The sequence below is a fragment of the Pagrus major genome, chromosome 5 (assembly GCF_040436345.1).
Source record: "Pagrus major chromosome 5, Pma_NU_1.0".
NCBI lineage: Eukaryota > Metazoa > Chordata > Actinopteri > Spariformes > Sparidae > Pagrus > Pagrus major.
In genome coordinates, this window is record NC_133219.1 from 37,930,937 (window position 1) to 37,955,622 (window position 24,686).

At 40.5% G+C, this 24,686-nt stretch overlaps 2 protein-coding genes across 6 annotated transcripts; one reads left to right on the forward strand and one right to left on the reverse strand.

Moving 5' to 3' along the window:
• Nucleotides 1–398: 398 nt before the first annotated feature.
• On the forward strand, nucleotides 399–9,943 carry slc8b1 (solute carrier family 8 member B1). 2 transcript variants are annotated; one of them, XM_073465438.1, is made up of 15 exons: nucleotides 399–791; nucleotides 2,584–2,736; nucleotides 3,200–3,252; nucleotides 3,626–3,683; nucleotides 4,583–4,688; nucleotides 4,796–4,963; nucleotides 5,497–5,610; nucleotides 5,694–5,768; nucleotides 5,871–6,001; nucleotides 6,929–7,070; nucleotides 7,154–7,275; nucleotides 8,733–8,886; nucleotides 8,967–9,047; nucleotides 9,159–9,223; nucleotides 9,339–9,943. In XM_073465438.1, exons 1-15 carry the CDS (start codon nucleotides 672–674, stop codon nucleotides 9,525–9,527), a joined length of 1,731 nt encoding a protein of 576 aa, XP_073321539.1. In that variant the 5' UTR covers nucleotides 399–671; the 3' UTR covers nucleotides 9,528–9,943. The 2 variants fall into 2 exon arrangements, with proteins under 2 accessions (XP_073321539.1, XP_073321538.1); XM_073465437.1 differs by having other exon boundaries at nucleotides 577–791; nucleotides 5,697–5,768; nucleotides 9,339–9,685.
• A 90-nt stretch (nucleotides 9,944–10,033) lies between these two features.
• Nucleotides 10,034–22,786, reverse strand: tpcn1 (two pore segment channel 1). Of its 4 annotated transcripts, none has more exons than XM_073465435.1 (26): nucleotides 22,118–22,786; nucleotides 18,399–18,535; nucleotides 17,616–17,792; nucleotides 17,412–17,525; nucleotides 17,193–17,323; nucleotides 16,897–16,985; nucleotides 16,156–16,190; nucleotides 15,955–16,013; nucleotides 15,730–15,829; nucleotides 15,527–15,643; nucleotides 15,289–15,413; nucleotides 15,157–15,205; nucleotides 15,004–15,067; nucleotides 14,867–14,911; nucleotides 14,112–14,168; nucleotides 13,948–14,001; nucleotides 13,771–13,843; nucleotides 13,427–13,534; nucleotides 13,176–13,337; nucleotides 12,486–12,601; nucleotides 12,052–12,098; nucleotides 11,874–11,942; nucleotides 11,686–11,782; nucleotides 11,060–11,199; nucleotides 10,881–10,961; nucleotides 10,034–10,793 (listed from the first exon to the last, which is right to left on the reverse strand). In XM_073465435.1, exons 1-26 carry the CDS (start codon nucleotides 22,206–22,208, stop codon nucleotides 10,641–10,643), a joined length of 2,490 nt encoding a protein of 829 aa, XP_073321536.1. In that variant the 5' UTR covers nucleotides 22,209–22,786; the 3' UTR covers nucleotides 10,034–10,640. The 4 variants fall into 4 exon arrangements, with proteins under 4 accessions (XP_073321536.1, XP_073321537.1, XP_073321534.1 ...); XM_073465436.1 differs by having other exon boundaries at nucleotides 10,034–10,790; nucleotides 22,118–22,770; XM_073465433.1 differs by lacking the exon at nucleotides 22,118–22,786 and adding an exon at nucleotides 18,667–18,851.
• Nucleotides 22,787–24,686: the final 1,900 nt, after the last annotated feature.

Sequence of the window (24,686 nt, forward strand, 5' to 3'; positions counted from 1 at the left end):
AAAACATTGTGGACGGGAATTTTTTTGAAACCAGAAGAGGAAAAAAGAAAGTTTTTAAAAATACCCCTGTACAAAAAAAAAGTTTCCTGTGTGTTATGCAATTAAAATATTTGTCTCCTAAAAAAATTTTTTTAAAAATGAAAGTGTTTCTAGTGTAATTTAAGTGCAATTCTAGTTTTTTATTTTATTTTAAAGTTTTAAGAATATTTTGATGATTATCAGGAAAACATCATGAATCACAATCATTAATAGTTTCATTGTGTTTTAATGAGCAACAAAAGATGATTAAGTGTCAAACACTGTGTTTTTTTTGAATGACAAAATACAGAATACAGTAGATTTTTGAAAGTTCTGCGATTTACGAGGAGTCCCTGAAGTGCACTGTTGAGAAAAACAGTAGGTGGGGTTTGAAGCGAAGGTGAACACGATGTTCACGGACACTCAGTGTCCGCAAACAGACACCAAACAGGTCCAAAGAAACAAACCATAGCCGCTAAAGTGAAGCTACAGCCTCGACAACAATGACGTGTTGGGGGGGGATTTATTTTTTATCAGTTTTTCCGGTTAAATCCAGCTGAAAAATCGGGATTGCAGGATTAAAAAAAAAAAAAACCAGCACAGTTTTCTGTCAACGCACCAGGAATGGACGCAGCTCCGAGGAAAAGTGAATCATGTCTGCTGGTGTTTATCTGTCGGTTTTACTGGTGATATCCTGTCACCTGCAGCGGGTCGCATCCGGGTGGGCTTCAAACACAACACGAGCCGGGATGATTCAAAACACCGACAATGAGGTGGGATTGGGTGTGTGAGTCTGTGTGTGTGTGAGTCTGTGTGTGTGTGTCGTGTAATATTTGGTTGTCAGCAGGTTTGTCCAGCTGTCACATGATAAGGAAACCACTGGCGTGAATGAAGTGGGCCGTGCACGCACGTCCACATCCGGACGGACCGAAGCTTGGAGGTCCCATGGTCCTCCAAAAACAGCTGGATAGGAATGACTGTGTATGTGTTTGTTTGTAGTCTATAGTGGGGACACAGTGTCACAGGTGTCTTCGCTTCTACAGAAAATAATTGGACATTTCCATAATGGTTTAGAGATTATCTACCACAGAACCAAACTTTCCAGAAATGTATTAATTCAGCTGTAAGTTTATTGCTGCATTATATTAAATTATTATATTAAAATGTATTTATAATATTCTCCCTCGTGTGTGGACAAAACAGTCCAGTGGAAGTTGCATCCTGAATGATTAACATATAATGAAATTAATACCTCTGTGACCATGTGAACCAAGAGAGAACGTTATTATCTTTGTAATTTTTTTGTAATGATCCGTCAAATGTGATTATCAAACAGTTAAGATTAGGTAATAACATAATGGCAGCAGCATATTTTACAGCTTAACGATAATTTAACTTGACTTTATTGTCCAGAATGACATCAGTGCACTGAGACAGTAAACTTCACAGGAAATTTGATAATTATAAATTACCTCAAGCATCTTTTTCTGTTTAATTAAAATAAAAATCAATCACAATGGTTGCACCGGTGCGCCTAACTTTTTAATTTGATTTCTTCATACATTATGTAAATTATTGGAAATAGGAATAAAGGTGCCAATACATGTTTTTCTTTAAAAAAAAAATTATACACAACAAGAAATTGCAATAATCTCAATAGTTAAAAAATTAATAAATCATTAGATTTCAGGTGCACCGGTGTAACCAATGAAAATGTTAGTCATGCTTGACAGTTTGTTAGGTGCATGTGCAACCAAAATAGTACAAAATAGCACATAACAAAAAAACATGATTGAAAAACTGAGAAGAAACCGATTTACCATAATAATAATAAAATAGCTATAAAAATGCACTTTTAAGAAAAAAGTTATAAAGTGCTTTGCAAGACAAAACAACACGTCTCAAAGCAGACAATCAATAACTAAAACAATTTACAGACTAGGTTATAACACATAAAGCAAAAGTAACTAAATAAGTTGAGTAAAATATGTGAAATAAAACATATATAATAAGTAAGATTATCAAATATAATAAGATTAAAGAGAATACCTTTGTATACATATTGGTTTAAGAAGTAATTTTAACAGATAAAAGTGAATTCAGACCACAAACCCTATTATCTTTAGTGCTCTGTGTTAATATCACGCTTACATGCCGCTTATTGTCGTTACTTTTATGTTATCAAATTACAGCAAATTGATTTGTAGAAAAACAGTATTGATCGGTTTCTAAGCTTCTGGGAAAATTATTACAAAGCTGCCACGATTACTGTGTAATGTGTCGAACCTGATGAGGAGCATGTGATATAAATAGGTCAATAAGGACCCACGGATCAATTTTACGCCACGTCACACAGTATTAAGGCTCCTTTTATACAGTGATGTCCTTCACTATACTTTGACTTTATGCAGCTGAATCTTATAATATTTTCCTACGTCCATCACGATAATGATGAGAGAAAAAGGAAGAAATGTTTATTCGAACATTAATGCTCATATCTACATGGAGTCATTCAGAGAAGTGAGTGGGAAGACTGATAACTTTCTCCCTTCTCTGTGTGTTCAGTGTGACCACGTGATGAACGTCAGTGCGGCAGACCGCTGTACATTTGTGAAGACCACACCAGACTGCAGCATAGAGGACGGCTTCATCAACTACCTTCGTGTGGCCTTCTGTCTGCTTCCTCCCTACCTCACACCTCTCACTGTCACTCTCTGTGTAAGATCCGGGTGTAGATAGCGGTCATGAAGCAGTATGAAACCATGAAACTGCATTTCAGCAGCAGCTGATTTATTTTTTTGAGGAAGTTGATTTTGCCGTAGGAGAACCAGAAGTTATCAAACGTCTTATTTACTTAACTCAGTCATTTCACTCTTTGCTACATAATGGATTTTCGTAGATTGTGTGAACTTCCTGAATTCCCCTTTTTGCAACAGAACAAATCAAACTGTCACACTGGAAATAGCTTTAATTTATCTGTGTAGAGACTAAACGGTCTGTGTTACAGATGAGGAACAACAGGATCAGTGTAGCCGAACAAGGCCACGTTTTTCGCGGTCAACCTTCTTGTTTATAGAGTTTTGTTTGAGTCCAGTGGACTCGAGCGGCACTTCTGTCTTCTCTGAGTGTGCGTTAAGAAAACAAGTCCGTCAGACCTTAACTTTCTTCTGTTTCTCCACAGATTATATGGCTGCTCTTTTTGTTCGTCATTCTTGGACTCACAGCGTCGAAGTTGTAAGTGTCTCCCTAAAGTTCTCCTTTACATGCGAGGACAGCATGAATCATTTACTATCATTGATTAGTTTTAGCTACGGACGCTGTAATGCCATCTTCACAGGCCCGCACGTGCAGACAACACACACATTCATGCCACCAGTGTGGTCAGCTTCAACAGTCACATGGCTGTAGAGAGTTTTTTTTATGATTGTGAGATTTCTTCAAAGGAAGCGGTTTGTTCTGCTTTTCCTCCCACCCCGCCCTCACTTCACACACTGCAGCAGCTGAATGGTAGCTGCTGTGTGTTGAAGATAAAATGTCCTGAACTATTAAAGAACATTTAATTTCTCATGAGTCTGCTCACATGTTTTTCCCCACTGTGTCTCCTCAGCTTTTGTCCCAACCTGTCAGCCATCTCTACCAGTCTGCACCTCACTCACAACGTGGCTGTATCCTTCATCTGCATCAGGGGTGTAGCGATCTATCAGTATTGACAATAACTGTAATATTTATGATTTAAATATTGATATTGTGTCAATAAATTGCTTTTTTTATAGTTGTGGTTACAGGTTTTGTTTTAAAATTTTCTATAGATATCGCAATAATATGGTGAATTCTTTAGGCCACAATTATCCTGTGGTGAAAATCTGACCTCATCTGCATCCACATTGCATTATTTCAATAAAAATGAAAATTCATTGCCAACTATTTTGATATTTGATTTAATCGTTTTAGACATTTTTTCAAGCCAAAATGTCTAATATTTGCTGGTTCCTGCTTCCTAAATTTGAGGATTATTATAGATGTAAGTCTTTTGGGTTTTTAAAGATTTATTAAAGACGTCACTTGGGTTTCTGGGAATTGTGATGAGAATTTTCCACAATTTTTACCTATAGAGCATTTTTCTACATTTTCCATAACTTTATTAATGTTGCATGAATCTTGCAGGAAAAAAAAAATATTTAGGTGGCTGAGTGAGTTGAATTTGATGCCAAACAAAAATCCAGATCTAGTGGATTTAAATGTGTTTTATTTGATATTGGATTAGGCTTTATTGAATTAAAGGGGACTGTTGGGCCTTGGTGGAGGTATGCGCTCTACTGAGTGCCGTTCTAGTTTGACATTTTATGGACTAATTGATTCATCATGAAAACAACTGGCAGATTAGTCATAATGAAAATAATTGTGAGTGTCAGCTCTGCTGTACATTCGTCAGAAGTTCTCATTTTGGTACAAAGCAGTCGGACTGATGATTCACCAGTTCCTCTTTGAGAGTGATTTCACTTTCTACAGTTAGATTTTTCTCAATGTTGCAAAATTATTTTCCTTGACTGGTGTTTGTTCTGAGGGTGTGACGTTTCTGGCTCTTGGTAATGGAGCTCCTGACATCTTCAGCGCCATTGCGGCTTTCTCCAACCCACACACTGCTGGGCTGGCTGTCGGAGCCTTATTTGGTAGGCGCACAGTCTCCCACACACACAAAGAAAATAAAACAACTCAAGCTGTTTTAATATGAAAACCGGGTTAGCCTCATCACGCTCATCTCTCCCTCCCTCTACAGGAGCTGGTATATTTGTTACCACAGTCGTCGCAGGCAGCGTGGCGCTGGTCAAGCCTTTCGCTGTGGCCTCACGTCCATTTTTGCGTGATGTCACCTTCTACATGGTGGCAGTGTATTGGACCTTCTTCATGTTGTACAGAGGAACCACGACCATGAAGGAAACCTTTGGTACACACACACAGATACACACACACAAAAAAAACCTCTTTAAAGCCTCAGAAACATATAACCTCTGCTTCAGAGCCATTTGTTTGTTTGTTCGAGTCACCTGTCAGCTGATTGTAATGAGATCATGAGATCCAGGTGAAAGATGAGACATGAGCCAAGACAAAACGTCATGCTGCTTTTTTTGCCCCGTCAGGCTACAGCATCTGTTAATATAAATGTATCCCATAATATCCTATCACGTCTGAATCTGAACAATCTCTTTTATATAGTTATAAAACAATCCCAGAAAGCAGTTCAAAGAGTCACCCAGCCATACTTTTCTGTGAATCACCTTCTCTGATGGCTCTTTGGGGGTCAGCTGCCTCTTACAGTCATCGTCAGTATCCCCCCCCTTTTCAAATATGTCCACATAAACAGGAGATTGTAACTGTGAATAAAGGTTTTACAAGCAGTTTTACTCCCAGCTCTGACTAGTTTTAAACACTCTGTGATATTCTGAGCTTCACTTTGCTTTATTTCCTTTTTTTTTCCAGGGTACCTGGGCCTCTACGTGGTGTACGTATTGACTGTTATCATCAGTGCGTACATCTACAACCGGCAGAAACATTCAATGAACTCAAGTGTCCACAGTGTTACACATATCCCAGGTTAGAAGCACAAATACATGGACACACAAATAAAATAATGTTTCAGCAATTGCCGGTGATGATATTCATTTTTGTCTTTGCAGCAGAGTTTGACTCGTCAGACTCCTCCGATTATGACGCTCCCTGTCTGAACGGTGGGATCATCCAACAGGAGTATGGTAGGAATGCAGTCTATAAAAAAACAATATAAGTTAATAAACAGCAGGATTTTAAAGCATGATCAGGACCATAACATGCATGTGTGTGTGTGTGTGTTTCAGAGTCAGAGTACAGGCCACTTCTGCCTTACTCTGAGTCCACGAGTCAGATCCTGCTGAGCTCCCTGAACCCGGTGGACAACAGGAAGTGGAGGAGGAAACCGTGGAGCTGGAGAGTCTTCAAAGTACTGAAGGTGAGTGTGATGATAGACGGATACAAGGGGCAGTGTAAGAGCTCAGTGTCTGAATGAAGTAATGATTTGATTTCTCAAAAGAAAGGCAGTATCTAAAAATAATGAGAAATTTCCTCATAATGACTTAATATCTCCGGATAATGAGAACTTTCCTCAAAGAATTACTTTGTCTCAAAATAACGACTTAGTATTTCAAAATAATCAAAACTTTCGTCAAAACAGAAAGTTGGTATCTCAAAATAGTAATTTAGTTTCTCAAAAGAAAGGCAGCATCTTAAAATAATGACAGCTTTAGGCAAAACAGTGAATTAGTATCTGAAAATAATGACTTAGTTTCTTAAGATAATCAGAAACTTAAATATAAAATATAATGAACTTAAATATATATAATATACTTAAATTTATGACTTAAAATCTGAAAATAATGAGAAACTCAGAATAATGACTTAGTTTCTCAAAATAATCTGAAACTTTCTCAAAACACTGACTTCATATCTCGAAATAATGACTTTGTATCTGAAAATAATGACTTTGTATCTGAAAATAATGACTTAGTATCTGAAAATAATGACTTAGTATCTGAAAATAATGACTTTGTATCTGAAAATAATGACTTAGTATCTGAAAATAATGACTTTGTATCTGAAAATAATGACTTAGTTTCTTAAGATAATCAGAAACTTTAATATAAAATATAATGAACTTAAATATATATAATATACTTAAATTTATGACTTAAAATCTGAAAATAATGAGAAACTCAGAATAATGACTTAGTTTCTCAAAATAATCTGAAACTTTCTCAAAACACTGACTTCGTATCTCGAAATAATGACTTTGTATTTGAAAATAATAACTAAGTGTATCAAAATAATGACTTAGTAAAGCAGTGAAAAGTTATTTAAAGTTATGTCGTGCACCCATCAGACGCCTCTAGAGGTGCTGCTGCTGCTCTGCATCCCTGTGGTCGACCCTGATAAAGAAGACAGGAACTGGAGACGCCCCCTGAACTGCCTCCATCTGGTCACTGCTCCTCTGGTGTGTGTGCTCACCTTCCAGTCTGGAAAATGTAAGTGCGTCGCCTTTCACGATAACGGCACCTTGACGTATTCCAGCAGCCATAATCTGTATTTTCCTTGAACTCGTTTCTAGATGGAGATTATATGATCCAGGGGCAGTTTCCCCTCTGGCTGCTGACTCTTCTGCTGGGACTCTTCCTATCTGCTATTGTCTTCTGCACCACCACTAATGACCGTCCACCCAAATATCATCCAGTAAGTGTTGGTGTAGATTAAGACAGAGCATATATTGTCCAAAATATACAGGATATGAACCCTTTTTGGGGGCGATGTGGAGCTTCGCTGGGCCACATTCATGTCTTTTACACGTATAAGAGGATGTAATAATTTTCACAAGAGTAAGAGTCTACAGAGCCGGGCTAGCAGCTCTGTGAGGCTCCACTGAGGCTCAGCGGCTTTTCAAAATAATGATTTAGTATCTCAAAATATTGACTTGGTATCTTAAAATAAGACTTGAGAAATTCTCAAAATCAAAATAATGAGAATTTTTAAAAAAAATAATTACTTGATATTTCAAAATAATGACTTAATTGATGAGAAATGCTCAAAATGACAGTATCAAAATAACTTTTTTCAAAATAATGACTTAATATCTCAAAATAACAACGTTGTATCTCACAATGAGAAACTTTCTTGGTACATGACTTAATTGCAGTAGTATCTGAAAAAAATACATTTTGTCAAAAGGATGACTTAATATCTCAAAATAATGACTTGGTATCTTAAAATGATTAGAAATTCTCAAAATGACCATCAAAATAATGAGAATTTTTTTCAAAAATAATTACTTGATATTTCAAAGTAATGACTAAATTGATGAGAAATTCTCAAAATGACAGTATCAAAATAACTTTTTTCAAAATAATGACTTAATAACTCAAAATGAGAAACTCTCAAAATGACTTAATGTCTCAAAATGATGACTCAGTATATCAAAAATATTGGCTTTGAATCTCAAAATAATGAGAAATTCTGTCAAAATAAAGACTTAGTATCTCAAAATAATAATTTAGTATTATCATTTTTTTGAGAGATAGATGAAGATAAGTCATTATTATGAGTTTATCATTATTAAGTCATTATTTTGAGATAGTAAGTCTTAATTTCAACAAAGTTTCTCATCATAAAAACTCACCTTATTATTTTTTTTTTGCATCACATGGGCAGAAATGAGCTTTCACACAACGACAAATCTAACATGCTGATATTAAAAATTATCACGTTGTCCATGTTCACCATCCAAGTTTAGCGTTTTAGCATGCTAACATTTTCTAATTAGCACAAAAACCAAAGTACAGCTGAGGCTGATGGGTTCTTAGTTTTCATGTATTTGTTAATAAACCAAAGTGCTGGTCAAATAAAAAATGTGACGTGATATCGGCGCTACAGGAGAAGTCAAAGGATTCACCGTGTGAACTCAAGACTGTCAGAAGAGTCTCACGGTGATCCATTGAATGTTTCAGTTCGGCTGACAGACCAACCCAACGACATTACTATCCTTTAAGCCAGCATGGCTAAAAATACACAGCATACTGCACGTATTCATCATACTTTGTTCCTCATTGCACTCACTGCTCTCAAAACAATGGATGGATTAATGTGCTGTCATATTGATGCTGTGGTGATGAAATATCTTCTCTTCCTTCCTCCAGCTGTTTGCTCTTTTGGGCTTCGTGGTGAGTGCAGGGTTGATCAGCGCAGCAGCCTCTGAAGTGGTCAGTCTTCTGCACATGCTCGGTGTGGTGCTCAGTCTCAGCAACACCGTGCTCGGTCTGACTCTGTTGGCCTGGGGCAACAGCATAGGAGGTGATACTTGACAACCTAATCCTTTTTTGTGAAAGACATGCAAACGTAGACTTGTACTTCAAATCTCTTCTGTTTTTCAGACTGCTTTTCTGACATCACCATCGCTCGCCAGGGTTACCCACGGATGGCCATATCAGCCTGCTTTGGAGGCATCATCTTCAGTATCCTTATTTCTATGAGATAAATTTCTATGAGTTATAAAAACATAACTTATGGACATGTACAGCAGCAGTGGCTATTAATGACTGCATCCTTGACTGCATTTCCTTCAGACATGCTGTTTGGAGTGGGTTTAGGATGTCTGGTGCAGATGCTCAAAACACACAGTGATGTGGAGGTAATCTCCTCAAACGCACACAGATCTGGAGTTGCAAACGTAGCAATCTCAGATACACGAGACTGTTTTGGACCCTGTGACCATCATGCACCTTTTGTCTCTTTCTCCTCCTCAGTTTGAAGTGGACGGTCTGTTGACGTGGGTTCTCGCAGGATCTCTGGGTTTGTCTTTGGTGCTGTCCTTCGTCATTGTTCCACTGTGCCGGTTCCACATGAATCGGGCCTACGGGATCTTTCTCCTCATCTTCTACGTCATTTTCCTTCTCATTGCACTGCTTACAGAGTTGGGAAAGATCCACATGTGACTCTGAGGCCAGTCTGAAATCAGGGATGTCCTCCCTTAATTCAACTCGAACAGAGGCTGCAGACAAGAGACATCCTCTTCTACACGTAATACTGATGCACTATTTATACCAGAATCAACACTTTGTGCACTTGCCTGCCACTCGCAGCCATCCTGAGGTTGGTTTGTGGAACCAAACAGGCAAATTAATGACAAACTAAGACTTCTCTGCTCAGGGAGAGCTGAAATTAATTATCACACTGTGCCTTTATTTAACTTCTCTTTTGTGCTGACTGGTGCTGTGATGGCACTTTGTGAATCCAGGAGGAAAATACAGTTTGTAAATTAACTACATGTAATTTAAATCAAAATGTTAAAATGACTCTGTACAAAGCTGCTTTTGAGGAATTAAAAAAAAAAATCTTTTTTTTTTTAACAGATGGTAGTAATGCTTTCTTGTCTTTACTCACTTTCCTTCCAAGTAAATGAGAAGTTACCAGCAGTATTATACAGCAAAAAATACATCAATGACAATTTGAACAATTTAATAAAATCCCTTCTTAACTAACTCAAATACATTACAGAATAAGAAGTTATATAAAAGTAAAATAGTCTGTTGAGACATAAGTCAGGAGATACAACGTAATTGTATTGTTGGGATGAGCTGAAAGGAGGGGAACTGTCTATACTTTTGGTCTTTAGAGAGCTTAGTAGAAGTAGTGTCTGTGTTAATACTGATCATTGGAGCCATTGGACTAAGGCATCAGGTTTAAGTATTACATGATTTACAAGAGGTCACGTAAGGCCTACAGTAGTATACGTACACAAAATACTGTAGTCCTGCAGGCTCTGGTAATATCTGCTGCAGTCTTTGAAAAGGCCAAAAGAGGGCAAACATTCCCGCTTCACTGTTCGAGTGGCAGAGCTGCACTGCTGTCTTTCTGTCGGTCATCAATAACTCGTCTCGCTCTCCCGTCAATCCAAAAAAAGGTCCCGGACCAGTTTCGACTGGACCAACTGTGCCAAACGGGGAGCGTGTGGGTGAAACTGAAAGTGACCTGGAGTGATGGCGTTTCTTAGCATTTAAAAAAAATGCTGCGATGGTGGTGTGAATGTTCAGCCTGCAAACTGTGCGCTAGTTGATGCTGTGAGTTCCAGTCTGTGAGTTGAGCTGCGGCTCTGGGCAGGAAGACAGGTCAGGGGCGGGACTCTCCGGATCCGGATCCGGCTCCAGGCTGTGGTCGGACTGAGGCAGGTTTTCCCTCGAATACTCTGCATACCACTCCTGCTGCAGCAAGGCATAGAAAAAGTTCAGGAGGCTACGACAGACCAAACTGCTGTCATGGTATGCAGGATTATTTCTTCCGTTTCTTACCTGTATCTCCTCCTCGTACATTTTCATGCTGAGGTCACTCTTGGTTCTAGACCTACGACCGAGGTACACCAGAGACAAGTGCTGCACACAGCAGAGCAGGAGGGGAAGCAAGTTAGTGGGACTTCATGTGAAGAGCAGAGGATGAAGAGTTTATTTTGTGTTTGTGTGTGTGTCCTTACCCCTCCCCTGTCCATGGCTGTCAGGACTCCCTGGAGGGAGCTGAGGGAGGACTGTCCCGGGCAGGTCTGTTTGTACAGCTCCAGAGTGGCCAGAGCTTCGTCTCGACTCACCTCTACCTCGAACACTATCCCGTTCTCATCTAGAGCGTGTACACACGGACATAAAAATCACACACTGAACTCTCATTCACACTAGAGATGCACGATATATCAAGCCCGATCAGTCTTTACTGAAGTAGAAGTACAGATACGTGTGTAAATAAAGTAGAAGTACTGATTCAACATCTTTACTGAAGTAAAAATGAGAAAGTACATGCTCTGACTCGAATCTGTTTGTCTGTTTCTGTCTTGTTATGTAGTGTTGTCTGCTGTGCCTGACATTCACCAATCAATAATTTCTCTCACATACATTAAAACTAAAGTAACAAGCCTGTTTTGAAAATGTAAGAAGTAGAAAGTACAGATATTTGTATTAAAATGTAGGTAGCAAAAGTAGAAAATACAGATACCTGAAAAATCTACGTTACCTCCCACCTGTGCCTTCACCCAAAAATGTAACGATTTAAGTTATGGGGAAAATGTTAACATGTTTATGTCCCCGCAACACGAGTAACGCGAGGTCTCACCCTCTGGGTTCTCCAGGGGTTCCCGGTTCTTGCGGCTGTAGTTCATGCGGAACACAAACGCGTCCAGAATGAACGCCACAATGATGGTCATCACCACCTGCAGAGACCAAGCAACACACACCTTTTCACAAAAATAAAAAGGCCAAAATCCAGTACAAACTTCTGCAGACATTTCACTCAGGCCTCACCATGGTAACTATGTAAAAGGTCATGAAGTAGAGTCGGCTCCAGTGGCTCGTCATAGACGTGACTCCTTCCTGTGAGAGAGTGAACACGACAGCGGTCAAACAGCGACACCCACTGATCGGTGACAAGACTGCAGAGAGGTGACTGAGAAAAGAGTACAGATAAATGAATTGATCTCACCATGGTGATGTACCAGTTATTGACCACAGTCAGTTCAAACAGAGTCACTGGAGGGGAGAGAAAAGCACATAATGCTGTAATCAAAAACAAAATGAACTGATCCTGGTAACAAGTTCTGTCTGTGCCACAGGATTCAATAACAAAAGCTAATAAAAACATGATCTGTCATTACTATGAACATGGCATCAAAACTCACTGCGGCATCAAATCAGCAGTTGAAAATAGTCCCCAACAAGAACATTAAAATATGAAACTACATATTTACAACCTGGTTTTTAGTAGGAACCAGTGGACTTGTGGTCTGAGGGCCACAAACAAGCTGAGGAAGTCGGAAAATACAGATGGACTTGAGCCTTTTCTGGTTTTGCCTTTTCTGGGATTTCTCAACGAAAATATATTTAAAAAATTGTCAGCTGTTACAAAAAAAGAATTACCGAAGCTGCTGAGAATGTTGTTGAAGTTATTGAGATAATAATAGCCCTCTTCCAACACCGTTTTGTTGCCAATGGTAATGTTGATCTGTCTGTAGGAGTCTGCCACTGTGCTGGTGCTGAGAGACAAAAACAGAGGGAATAAAGAGCGGTTAGTGGAAGCAAACGCAATTCATCCTTTTGTACCACAAGCTATAGAAAAATGCCGTAGACCAGAGTTAAAGGATAATTCTGGTATATATTCAGTCCAGTAGATCGCTTTAGCCGGCAGCTGTAACATAGGCAGCAGTAAGACAATCCTTCTGGACAATTTTTTACTGTCAAAGTAAGTCCAAAGTGCTCCTTTTTGCCACCGATAAGAAATGAAGGAACCCTTAATTCACCCTGTAAAATGTGAAGATATTAAACATGCCGTTTTGACCCCGCTGCTTCTCTAAAGTCTTTTTAAAAGTACAATTTGTAACTAAACTGCGTTTATCAACCTGACTGCAGCAGCAGCGATGTTGCAGCCATTGTAGTCCGTGCAGCTTCTGGCTAACGCGATACACCGGACCAATTCCTATTTGTCATTAACACAGGGCCCAGGTTTAAAAAGACAACACCAATACATTCCAATAAGCCCATATGTAGAAAAATGACAAATAAAATTTAGGGTGACTTCTTTTTAAATGTTACTCTGACGCCTCGACTCACTTGCAGCAGTTGGGGTAAACCACATCTGCGAAGAACTCCATCCCCACAATGGCAAAGGAGTAGTAGAAGATGATTAACGTCAACCCCAGACTGGCCATCCTGGGGAAGAGCTCGAACATGGTGTCCAATACGTTACGATACCTCTGCTTTATCTTAAACAGCCTGTAAGAGAACAAAGACCAACATTTCAACATAAACAGAAAATATGAAATAATGTCGTACACTCTCAAGAGTGGGAAATAAAAGTGTACCGGAGCAGCTGAAGGGGTCGCAGAACTACGATGAAATAAAACGGCTCCATATCAAAGGCGAGAGCGATCAGGCCCAGGAAGGCAAACACTGTCACTGAGAAGTCAAACCTGGACAGACGAAAAACAAAAACACAGAGTCAGTGTTTGGCACACGTTGAAATACATTTTTGATATATTTTCACAAAACAAAATTAAAATTTTAGTAAGAGTAGTGAATCCAAATGTTCATACTCCAACAGCATCTATGGATTTATGCATGTGAGTTTTTAAGTCTGACATTTTGGATTCAGTGCTCACACCTAACATGACAATCAATCAGCATCAGTGTCCAAGTTATTACTCACAGATTCCACCCAGAGCTGAAATAAGCCATCGGCCCCAAACCTGAAATTTTCAATAACACCTCTACACCGTAAACTAAAAGAAGAGGAACAGAGGTAGAGTTAATATTAGTATTAAAGCGTGTACACAACTCGACACACTCAGTAATCAGTTTTAGATCGTGGTCGCTGTCTACTCACTGGTCAGAAAAACAATGTAACTCCAGGGGACAAATCTGGACCAAGAAAATCCACCTGCAGAGGGAGAGGAAGGTGAGAGAGGAAGGTGAGAGAGGAAGGTGAGAGGTCTGCAGCGCAAAAATCTCCTGTGTCGTGTGTTTACGTGATCCGGGGGGAGATCTTACTATTCAGCGTGTACGTCTCCACGAGGATCCACACACCATTGATGGCCACCACCGCATCTGCAGGCAGAGGAAAGGTTAAAGGATAAGTTGACCCAAAAATGATAATTCAGTCATTATCCACTTTCAAGGGGTTTCGTAAAACATTTCTGGAGCTTTGCAGCAAAACACAAGCTGTGTTTACACGGACAATATTTCTTCATTCTGATTGAAATCGTTCCAAGTGAAAGATTTCGGGTCAACTGTTTACACAGGATGGGATTAATAGGTGCTGGTGTTTACATGCAACAATGAATATAATCGGAACAGCTGTGACATGTGGAAAAGTGATGTTACGTCATGCATTGCTCTATCTCATCGGATGTTTTATCTCTTTTTGGTGCGTGTGTGATCAGCTCCCTGTCCTGAAATTGGACATTAAAGGTGAGAAAAGTACGTCACTGAATATTTCTGAGAATGCAGCTGAAATAGAAACTTTGTTCGGTGATTTACACCATTTAAAAGAGCCAAAATCTTCACTGTAGTTGCTAAGCTACAATCGTTAGCAGGTACCTTGTCTGAAGTGGGTGTATGAACTTGATCGCACATTGAGGGTGTAAATAATAATGGAGAACGCTGCAACACTGTTTTGCTGTGAAGCTCCAGAAATGTTTTGTGGACCATAAAACTTTAGGTGAACTTTTCCTTTAAACGGTTTATCATGACAGACTGTTGTTATCTCTGAGGACAGCTGGGCGAATGTAAATGATATCACTTACACATGGCATACTGGAAGCCCTTTGACTTCACCAGCAGGTTGATGCCTGTTGAAGCAGAGACAGAGCGCTGACAATAAGGAACTGAGAGACTGATTTCTTCTGTTGTATAAATTGAAGAAAAGAAACAGAGAACTTGCCTTTGAAAATGAGGAAGGTCGTGTGTGGGAGGTCATCAAACCAGTGTTCTCCACTGCGCCGCGCCTTATCAACGGACACATGTATGTTAAAAACAACCACAAGGACATTTGGTGTGAATTATAACTGAACAGTACAAATGTTTAGCTGCTCACCTTCCATTTAAGGCCTGTGACCTCATAGAACTTGTAAAAGTCCTGTAAACTGCAGCACAAAAGACCCATTAAATCACATGAAATGCATCGAAATGAAGGATTTTAACTTGTAAAACGGTGTCATGCAGTCACCTGAGCATTGGAGCCCCTGAGGTGTTCAGAGCTTTGTATGTGAGGAAGCGGTCTCTTGCAGACAAACGAGGTCTGTAAAACCGCATCAGACCGTCAAACTGTTTCAGCGACACGCCCATCGGCCTCTGGAGGGAGCGCCACATCAACACAGACAAACGCAACGCCCATGAGTGCCTTGTAAAATAAATCATTTGCTCCAAATATACATTATAGACTACACAGAACAGTGAGGTCATACCTGCCGGCTAACCAGCAGCTGAAAGGCGTGGTCGATAGCGGAGCGTTTGTGGAGCAAAAGAGATTTAAACTTCATCTTCTCGACATCATTGAACGTATCGAACACCACTGCCAAGAGCTGGAGAGGGACAGGGAAATGATGTGAAGTACAAAATACATCAAGAGAGACACTTTAGAAAGTAGTGAAAACAAGACTGATTGTACCAGGTTCATGATGAAGTAGAGCTCTATGGAGAGGTAAACAATGAAGAAAACACAGGACCAGCGGTTCTTGGAGTACGCCGGCATCATCACATCAGGGAAACTACAAGAAAGAGGGTACGCATGAGAAAGACTGCACACGTGGTGAGGCAAAAACATTCGTGATGAGCTCTAAAAGCAGGAAGTACTGCTTGCATGTTGTGATAACTGAACCATAACTTTGCTTACTTTGCTGTGGTCAGCAGCACAAACAGACTGACGAGGCTGTTCTCAAGAGTGCTGAAGTACTGCGGTGAGATGAGAGGGTTGAAGTCAGGAAATGTGACCATCACAGACACAAAACTACAAACAAAGAGAACAACCACCCGAGTCCCCAAACGTACAAAACTCAAACAAACTAACGTGAGGTGGACTAAAGACTCAACGTACCGGGTCAGAAGTGTTTGGAGAGAAGAGACAGAAACCTGGAGGAGACAAAAGGAAAGTCAGACAGAAGACGGTTCACTTTTAAAATGAAGTATATTACATTTTCAGTACAAGAGGAAAAAAAAACACAATCTTAAAGTTCAACCAAAAATGAAAATTCAGTCATTATCTACTCAGTTTTGTAGTCATGAAGTTTTGTAGTCATTAAACAGTTCAGGAGCTTCCCAGCAAAACAGCGTTGCAGCATTCTCCTAAACAACTGAAGTAGCTGGGGACTTAAAAAAAACAACCAAACAAAAAACATAAAATGGCTCCATTTAGCTCGTCCAGTGTAATCCAAGCTTCCGGTAGCCCAGAGATCCCAAATTGATTTGAAAAGACATTATCTGCACCCTCAACGCCTGAGTCGAGCTCACGCATCCACTTAAGACAGGTTGCATTCTCTTTTAGCGTCGCAGCTACAGTGAAGATTTCGGCTTTAAAAAGGGTGTAAAACATCTTTTCAAATCAAATTGGGATCTTAGGGTTCACAGAGACTTGAATCACGCCGGATGAGCTGTATGGACAAATCTTTTTTTACTGTGGTTTAAAAACAAGTCCCCAGCTACTTCAGTTGTTTAGGAGAATCTTTCCCAAACTTTCCATCCGCCCGAGGGTGAGCAGATAATAACTGAATTTTCTTTTTGGTGAGTGAACTTTTCCTTTAAAGCAGTTAATATACATTAAAATAATACGTTTTCTTACCCAAGATAGCGAATATAACCATGAAGAAGAGCAGCAGTAGGAGGATGTCAATAAAAGGTGGGAGGGACTGGAAGATCTGACGCAAATTCCTGTTTGGACGAAAGACACCTTGTAAGTGAAGACCGCATTAAATTGTTAAGTCAGTGGTGTCAGTATATTCAGGGAGCGGGACAAGATCATGGTAAAAACATGTAGCTCCACTAAACCCAAACTTTGAAGTTGATCCTCATCCCCACAATCCTCTGTGATCATGACTTTAACCTTCAGTGTAAATCTCATTAAGTGTCACTGTGTACCTGCGTACAGCGCCGCAGTATCTACAGTCCACCAGGAAGATTGGCCTGAGAGCTCTGGTCACTCTGACGTGAGACGTCTGTCTGATCAGAACCACTATGGCCTCCACGAACTGCAGCAGCAACACACACGTCTGTACAAAGAGAGGAGACAACCTGAATAATACACAGTGACAGAAGATGAATCTGCCCATCAGAAAGTACCCATCATGCATCAGTCACCTTCACCATTGTCCTCTTGTGTCGTATGAAGGTGCCGAAACCTAACCAGCGAAGTTTCATGCATAGCTCAAACGCCACCATGACCAAAGCCAGCAGCTCCAGAGTGGCGTGGACCTGCAAAGGCATCACATACGCTTTAACACCAAACTGTGTATATAAAGCTTGTGTTTGCGTGTGTGTCTGTGTGTGTATACGTTCACTCACGTAGACGTCCAGGCGCAGCGAGGGCACCGCGGGAGCTTCACACAGCGACAGCATCATCAGCAGGAGGCCCGTCAGCAGCTCCATCATGTAGAACAGGTGGTTGTGGGCGAACAGGTACGCTGCCAGCGCCTTCGGGTTTCGAGGGTGGGTGAAGAACTTATCATTGTTCTCTCCCTCCTGTATGTGAAATTTAAATGACACATACATAACAGACAAGGTAAGCCTTTTGATTGTATTTAAAAGGTGAAAATTGTAAAACATGGACAGAATTTGAAGGCAGCTCCAAAAAACATAGGGGGCAGTATTTCACCAGAGTAACTGATAACTGCTGCTCTTTGCTAGCTTTACTTGGCTGTAGTTAGCTACCGTTACATTGACAACTCTGTTGTTTCTTTACACTCTCTACACTTTTGAATATTTTAACAAACATCTGACAAAGTGCTCCTTCACAGGTGCAGACAACTCTGAATGTTTGGCTGTTTTGACACTGAACATCATCACACAGGACCTTTTAAAGTTAGCAGAGGACTCTCAGCTGATTAGTTCTATATTTATGTGTCACTACTTCCTTCTGTATTTTGAACTTCCTTGTATCTGAACTTCACTTATCTTGTCACAGCTGGTCATGATGTAAATATAGCCCAATGAAAGTGCACAATGATTAACCGTCTAGAAGTAACACAGTGTGGAGGATGTAATAAAACTATTATGATCATGTGAACCTGCATGTGACCCTGCACACTCGGTCACTAATACATGCCACAATCCACTGCTTGTGAATACCTGCAGGTAGATGGCTGCTTCCTGGTAGTTCATCTCCCAGCTCTGCCGTAAGGACACATTTGGGCCTCTGTGGTTCTGTGGCCCGGGCGTTGAGATCACAGCGTTGTTCACTATGTCATAATTGCCTGCTCCTCCATCTGGAAGAAAACACTTCAGTGTCAGTGTGTTGATGCAGCTTACATTCATGTGGAAAAGAGCAGAAGTTGTCTTTAATCTCCGTATTTTTCTTTAGTAGAGTACATGAAGGGGTGTGTGCGACTGTGCGTACCGATGCAGCCTAGTTCTAACGTTGAGGCGTACGAGGAGATCACTACCGGACTCTCGTTATGGGTCTGATCTTCACGGCAACCAGCTGCCTGCCCGCATAAGCACTCCATTGATCAGTTAGGATTTTGTCTGTGAGCCTCAGCTTTGTGAACGTATTAATGTTCCTGTGTGTGTTTGTGTCATTCACAGTACACTGGGCTTATTCCAGCATCCACACACATCTGGAGATACAGACGGCCAAACATTCCACTCAGGCCAGATGCAAACTCCAGAGACAAAGTCACAAGTGGAGTCAGAGTCCTTACAGAACCAGAAATATCCAGACAAGGCTCGGGGAAACAAGGCTGACACTGTGACACTGGAGACCAGACAACTATTCAATTGACAATACTTATGAAGTTCAATGCTTCTTGGACAAACTGTTTGCTTCTTTTAGGAAAAATGTTTTTCTTACAGTCACCTTGACGAGAGATACTGCGAGTTTAAACTTCGAACCCAACGCTGCCAGTCAGAGAGAAAGTCCCGTGCCTGCACTGTTGTCACATTGTCTATTACACCTCCTTCCTGCCACAGACAGGATACAGACAGGAGACAGATAAACCACAGGGTGACTTAATCCTGTGCTGCCAGAGAACATGCGACTAACTTTGAAAGACAGGGAAGACATCTAGATATATAATAACACAGAGAAAGCAGCATGTCATCGTAGAATTTTAAATGAGACAGTACTTTTTCTAAAACCTGCACTGTCTACACAATAACCTCAAAAGTACAACAGAGACAGCTGAAGTCCAGAGTAACTCTCTTATAATCTTGATTTACAGATTCAACAGGCTCTCTCATAAATATAAATCACAGTTCCTTTCTTGAACAAACTCTTCCTCTAAGCGTCTTCCTGCAGCTGCCTATTTTAGAGGTCTATCTGGGTGCTCTTCCCACACACTGTTCATCACATGTTTCTGCTTTAGGCACCACTCCTAGGAATAAAAAAAAACCCGGTGAAGAGACCATATGAGTCTGTGAACTGCAGTCACAGACATTTCCTTTCCACCATGACGGCAGCAGATCGAGCTGAAGTGTGAAGATCAAATTCCAGTCCGGCGGCAGCCTGGCTGTTATCCTGACAGGAGTACACCGCGTGTCCGCCGTGTGCTATTCCAGCCCCTCATTTGTTTGAGAACAATAACATGTTTGAAGCTCCCAGTCAAAAACACGGTGAGGTCAGGCTCACAGCAACACAAACAGGCTCAGCAGTCATGACTGTTTCTCCAAGGACAAACAACAAATAGTTTTGTGGGGATCTGAAGGGTCCTGACCACCAGCAATAAAAACTGAACTCCACACGTCTATCCCGGCATGTGATTTGTCACTGAGGTGACACTTTCTCCCGGTCCAAGTTCAAACTCCCCTCACTTTCCAGAAAGCTCCAACAGCCGTCAGAAAGAACAGAAGGATCTGTCCTCCTTGTCCACCACTCCTAGATATCCTGAGAAAAAAAAACCTCCTCTCCTCTTCCTGTTCACCTCCAGAGCCAGAGAAAATGATCCAGTTAGCTCACACACACAGACACTTACACACAGGCTGCAGACATTCACACACACAACACACACATGCTGCCCATGAGCAGCAGGGAGGGGCTGAGGGGGTGCAGGGTCTGCTGAGGCAGCAGTTTCTCAGATGGGTCATTTTGTAGCTTATATGTGAGGCATACAAAGGGCAGCGGGATTACTATGTTGAGTGGATACATGGATACCTATACATACTGCACACACTCACACACACACGTGATCTCAGAGCCTGGGGGACAACCTCCATCAAAGCAGTGTAGCCCGGACGTGCAGCGTGTACGCAGCCGACTGTCAACAACATTCAATGGCTTCAAACTGCAAATCTGGTAAGTAGGCGAGCTTTAACTTCATTCTACAAAATATACAGCTGTAATTACATTAAAAATATACGCAAAAATACTGAATACTCTTCCACGAACAACATTAGAAATGTTCAATAATCTCCTCTCAACCAAGAATAACAAAACATACCTTCATGAGTCTATACTCAACAAGTCTGCGCTCAGTTGTCAGTTTATTTGATGCACCATACTGAAGCTCATTTTGTTGAAACTGTTTCAGAGAGGTGTTGATTCAATTTCATGTCTTTCTGGAGGCTCTAGTTAGCATGCTGAATCTAATAGTTATTTATATTGAGGGTAAATGAATAAATACGCACAGTACGGATGTTTTCAGCTGAAAACAAACAATTTGGCTTTATATTATTAGTTCTATTTATCAGCTGGTATCTCACAGATACTGATAAATAGCCGATAATATAAATTCCCCAATATCGGGCTGGTATTTAAATGAAATCTTTCATATATGCAGTCTCTCCCTGAAACGTTCAGGAACCGTTCCTGCGTGGGGTGATGTGTGATGTGGGCAGGAACTGATATTCAGGAACAAACTGCAGCGCCAATGTCCCTCCGAAAGACCACACCAGTATCAGTAAAGCGCCACAAACTACAGCCTCCAGAATGACCATAAAGTTGAATAGACACCTGAAACAGCTCCAATAAAAACTGAGCATTGCAACCTTCATGAAGGTTGGATTTATTGCATGGCCGTTAACATCGGACTGCATGGGTTTTAGCTTTGCATAGCGGATAAACTGGCAAATGAGTGTATTTTCAACCTCACTCAAAAATGTGTTTTTTCTTTGTTTCTACAGTTGAATGTTTGAGCTACACTGTGTTGAATGATGCATGTGCAGGGTTTCACACACGTCTGTTAAAAGCTCATTGAAAACCTGATTTAAAGAGGAACAAACAGTTCAGAGGCCAATCTTGGTCTAATAATCAGCATGTGATGAAGAAACTTGACACGTCCAGTGCAAAAAACACTGAGAATCGACTTTACAGTAAAGTAGGAGACATCTCCTGTCCAGTAGTTAAAGGTGCACTATGTAGAAGATTTGTTCATCAGAAGAGAAAGATCTTCACTGACTCCATTGATTAGCCTAAAAACACTAAATAAACAACCTCTCTTTGTTTTCATCACTGAATAAACTGAATAAACAAACTGACCTTAAAGGACGACACAGTTTCATACTGTTTCACTTTGTTTATGTGGCGGACCCTGCCACCTTTCTAGCTTCAAACAGTGTTTTTTCTTCTGAGAACAGCTTGTTTATTCACTTATAGGGGGGAAAAAAACATTTTTGAAGTAATATCACCTTATCAGTATTGTAAATAAAAACCTTTCTGAGTTTCTTTTCCAAAACTACACAGTTGCACCTTTAAACTTTTGCAGTGACACATATTTGCACATCATGTATTCAAGGTTGTTTTGTCTTTTAACAAGATAAGAGAGCATTTTTTTTTTTTTGGGTGGGGTGATGTTTTATTGCATGCACAGCTGACACGGCTGGCTGAGGATCAGGTTGTGACAGTGGACACTTACTTTCGTCTCCTCTCTCAGCCTCCTCGTTGAGCAGACCGCTGTTCGCCTCGTCCCAGGTCAAGATGAGAGGCACATCGTCGTCAGACTCCATGTCAGCAAGCAGATGAAGAGGTCGAGGCTAACGTGTTAATCACACTTAATCTAATCTACCCACCAGCTAAATAAGCGCATGGTTTGCGCGACGACAGCGCAGCTCACAGCCACCGACGCGAAGTTTGTTGTCGGCTAACCGAGTTGCTAGCTGCGGTGCTAGCTAACGAGCAGTTTTTAAAAGACGTCTGCGGTGACAAACGCAGCGCAGGCGGAACCGGGGTTCCTGTTCTCAAGCTGTGCGAAGCGGGCCGGGCCTGTTGGGTCCACACTCCGTCTCGGTCCCGTCCCGAAAGGCATCTGTCACCGAATCAAGCGCCTCACTGTCACTCAGGCTAACGAGCCGAGACGGTCCGTCTGTGTCCATCACGGCATCATCATCATCATCATCATCAACTTCATCATCTTCGTCACGGCTCACTGGGCTTTCTCCTCGATAACATTTAACCGATAACCGAAGACAACAGCCTGTTTATCTATTTTAATCCTGTCCCGAGAAACAATCCCCGATACTTCATAGAGATACTACATAAAGCTCCACAGATACTGTGGATAACACGGCTAGATCAACAAACATTCACGACACTGGCGCACTTTACGGCAGGCTGATTGACCGAGGCCATATTTTCAAAATAAAAGTCGATGGATTTGAGAATGTGAAAAAAAAAAAACACCTTAATTTTATGGAAAGAAAGAACTTATGCATCAGAAATATGTTGTTGTTGTTGTTATTATTATTATTGTTTTAATCAAAAAGGAGGCAGACTAAGCAGAACTGATGCCACCTTCATTCCATGTTTAATAATAACTGCTGACTTAAAATGCAATTGGCTTTTAACTCCTAAAAAATAAAGCAGCGTCCACCAGTTGTTACATCTTATGTGAATCATTTTTACAGGCCTAAACAGGTGAAAGTATCCAGTAGCACACAACAGAAAGGATTTTAGGAAATGTATGTCTTGTTTTTTACATAGTTGAGTGTGTTATGTTGGTTATGTGCATGGCATGGAGGGAGATTTGTAAGCTGTAAACCTGTGACTGTATGTTTTATGTATTAAAGCTTTTATCACTGAGGACTGAGTCGTGTTTGTTCACATTATTATTTGATCATCTGTCCGTTATGTAAGCAATCATTTTACTGTTGTAGTTAGTTTAAGTGGAGTTTATTTTATCTATTTACCAACACACTACATGCGTATATATACCTTTCTGTAATCCCTGAGATGTTTTCTAACCCAGAGGAGACAAGCCACACCTATTAGTGTATAAAATTCTGCCAAAATGTGATAATCTGGGACAGACCACATTGTAATCTGGGACACATGCCAAGCTCAATGTCTCCATTTGTTTAAAAGCCTTATGAAAAAAATACAAGGACAGAAAGCTGAATAAGAAAATGTATAATAATATTTAATGAATTCACATTAACATATACATTAAAAAAAAAGTTAATGAAGAACTAGATCGAGTAATAAAATAACAAGAATAGACCAGATAAATTAAACATTTTAAAAATGACCTTATTAAATCGTATTAACATATGTGTATCTGTGTGCTGTCTCGGTTCTGTTACTCTGGTTCGATCCAGGTAAAATAAGCAAAAACAAGTCCCGCCCACAGACTCCGGAGCGCGCCAAAATGTGCTGTTTCGCGCGTAAAGTAAGACCCGCCCACTAATCTGACTGCGGGATCGCGCCAAAACTTGTAGACGCTGTTTAAATGTCGCTGACGGATCTTCACTCGGATCTGAGCAGCTCTTCTCTGAGGACACAAACACGGTCAGTAAACTATTCTGTGCGAAGCCGCTTTATTTGTACAGTTACCTGCTCAGTAAAGGTGTATTTATCTCTGTGTGTGAGGTGTATAGATCAGTTATTATATACCGATCTCCGGTAATAAGCACAGGTGATGTTCCTTCTTATATCAGCGAGCGCCGGATACTAATTACCTTCATGCGTTAGCTAAACACTGTAAGTTTGTGCGGGAGAGCCAGCCTCCCTCTCATATCGGTGAGTTTTGTTTTTGCCTCAGACGTTTCTGAAATAACTCTGAAGATGAAGCTGGAAACGCACTTTTCATTAAACTGTAAAGTGTGGAGGTTAATTCGGCTTGAACATAATCCTCCAACTACATCCAATTAAATCCGTGATGGACGTTTTGTTCGGTACACCAAACCTCCATTGGGATTTTGAAGGTTTTTTTCTCTGCCGTGTTTTATTACAGGAATAATGCACAATAAATTACATTTGGGATACTATCTCAAAACAAGTCGCTCCTGTTGGTAAAGTCGGCTTAGTCTTTTAAAAAAAAAATTATTTACATAATCCTCTAACTACATCGTAATAAATCCATGATGGACGTTATGTTTTGTTCGGTACACCAAACCTCCTTGTGATTTTGATCGTTTTTTCTCTGCCGTGTTTATTACAGGAATAATGCCACAGTAAATTCAATTTGGGACACTATCACAAAACAAGTC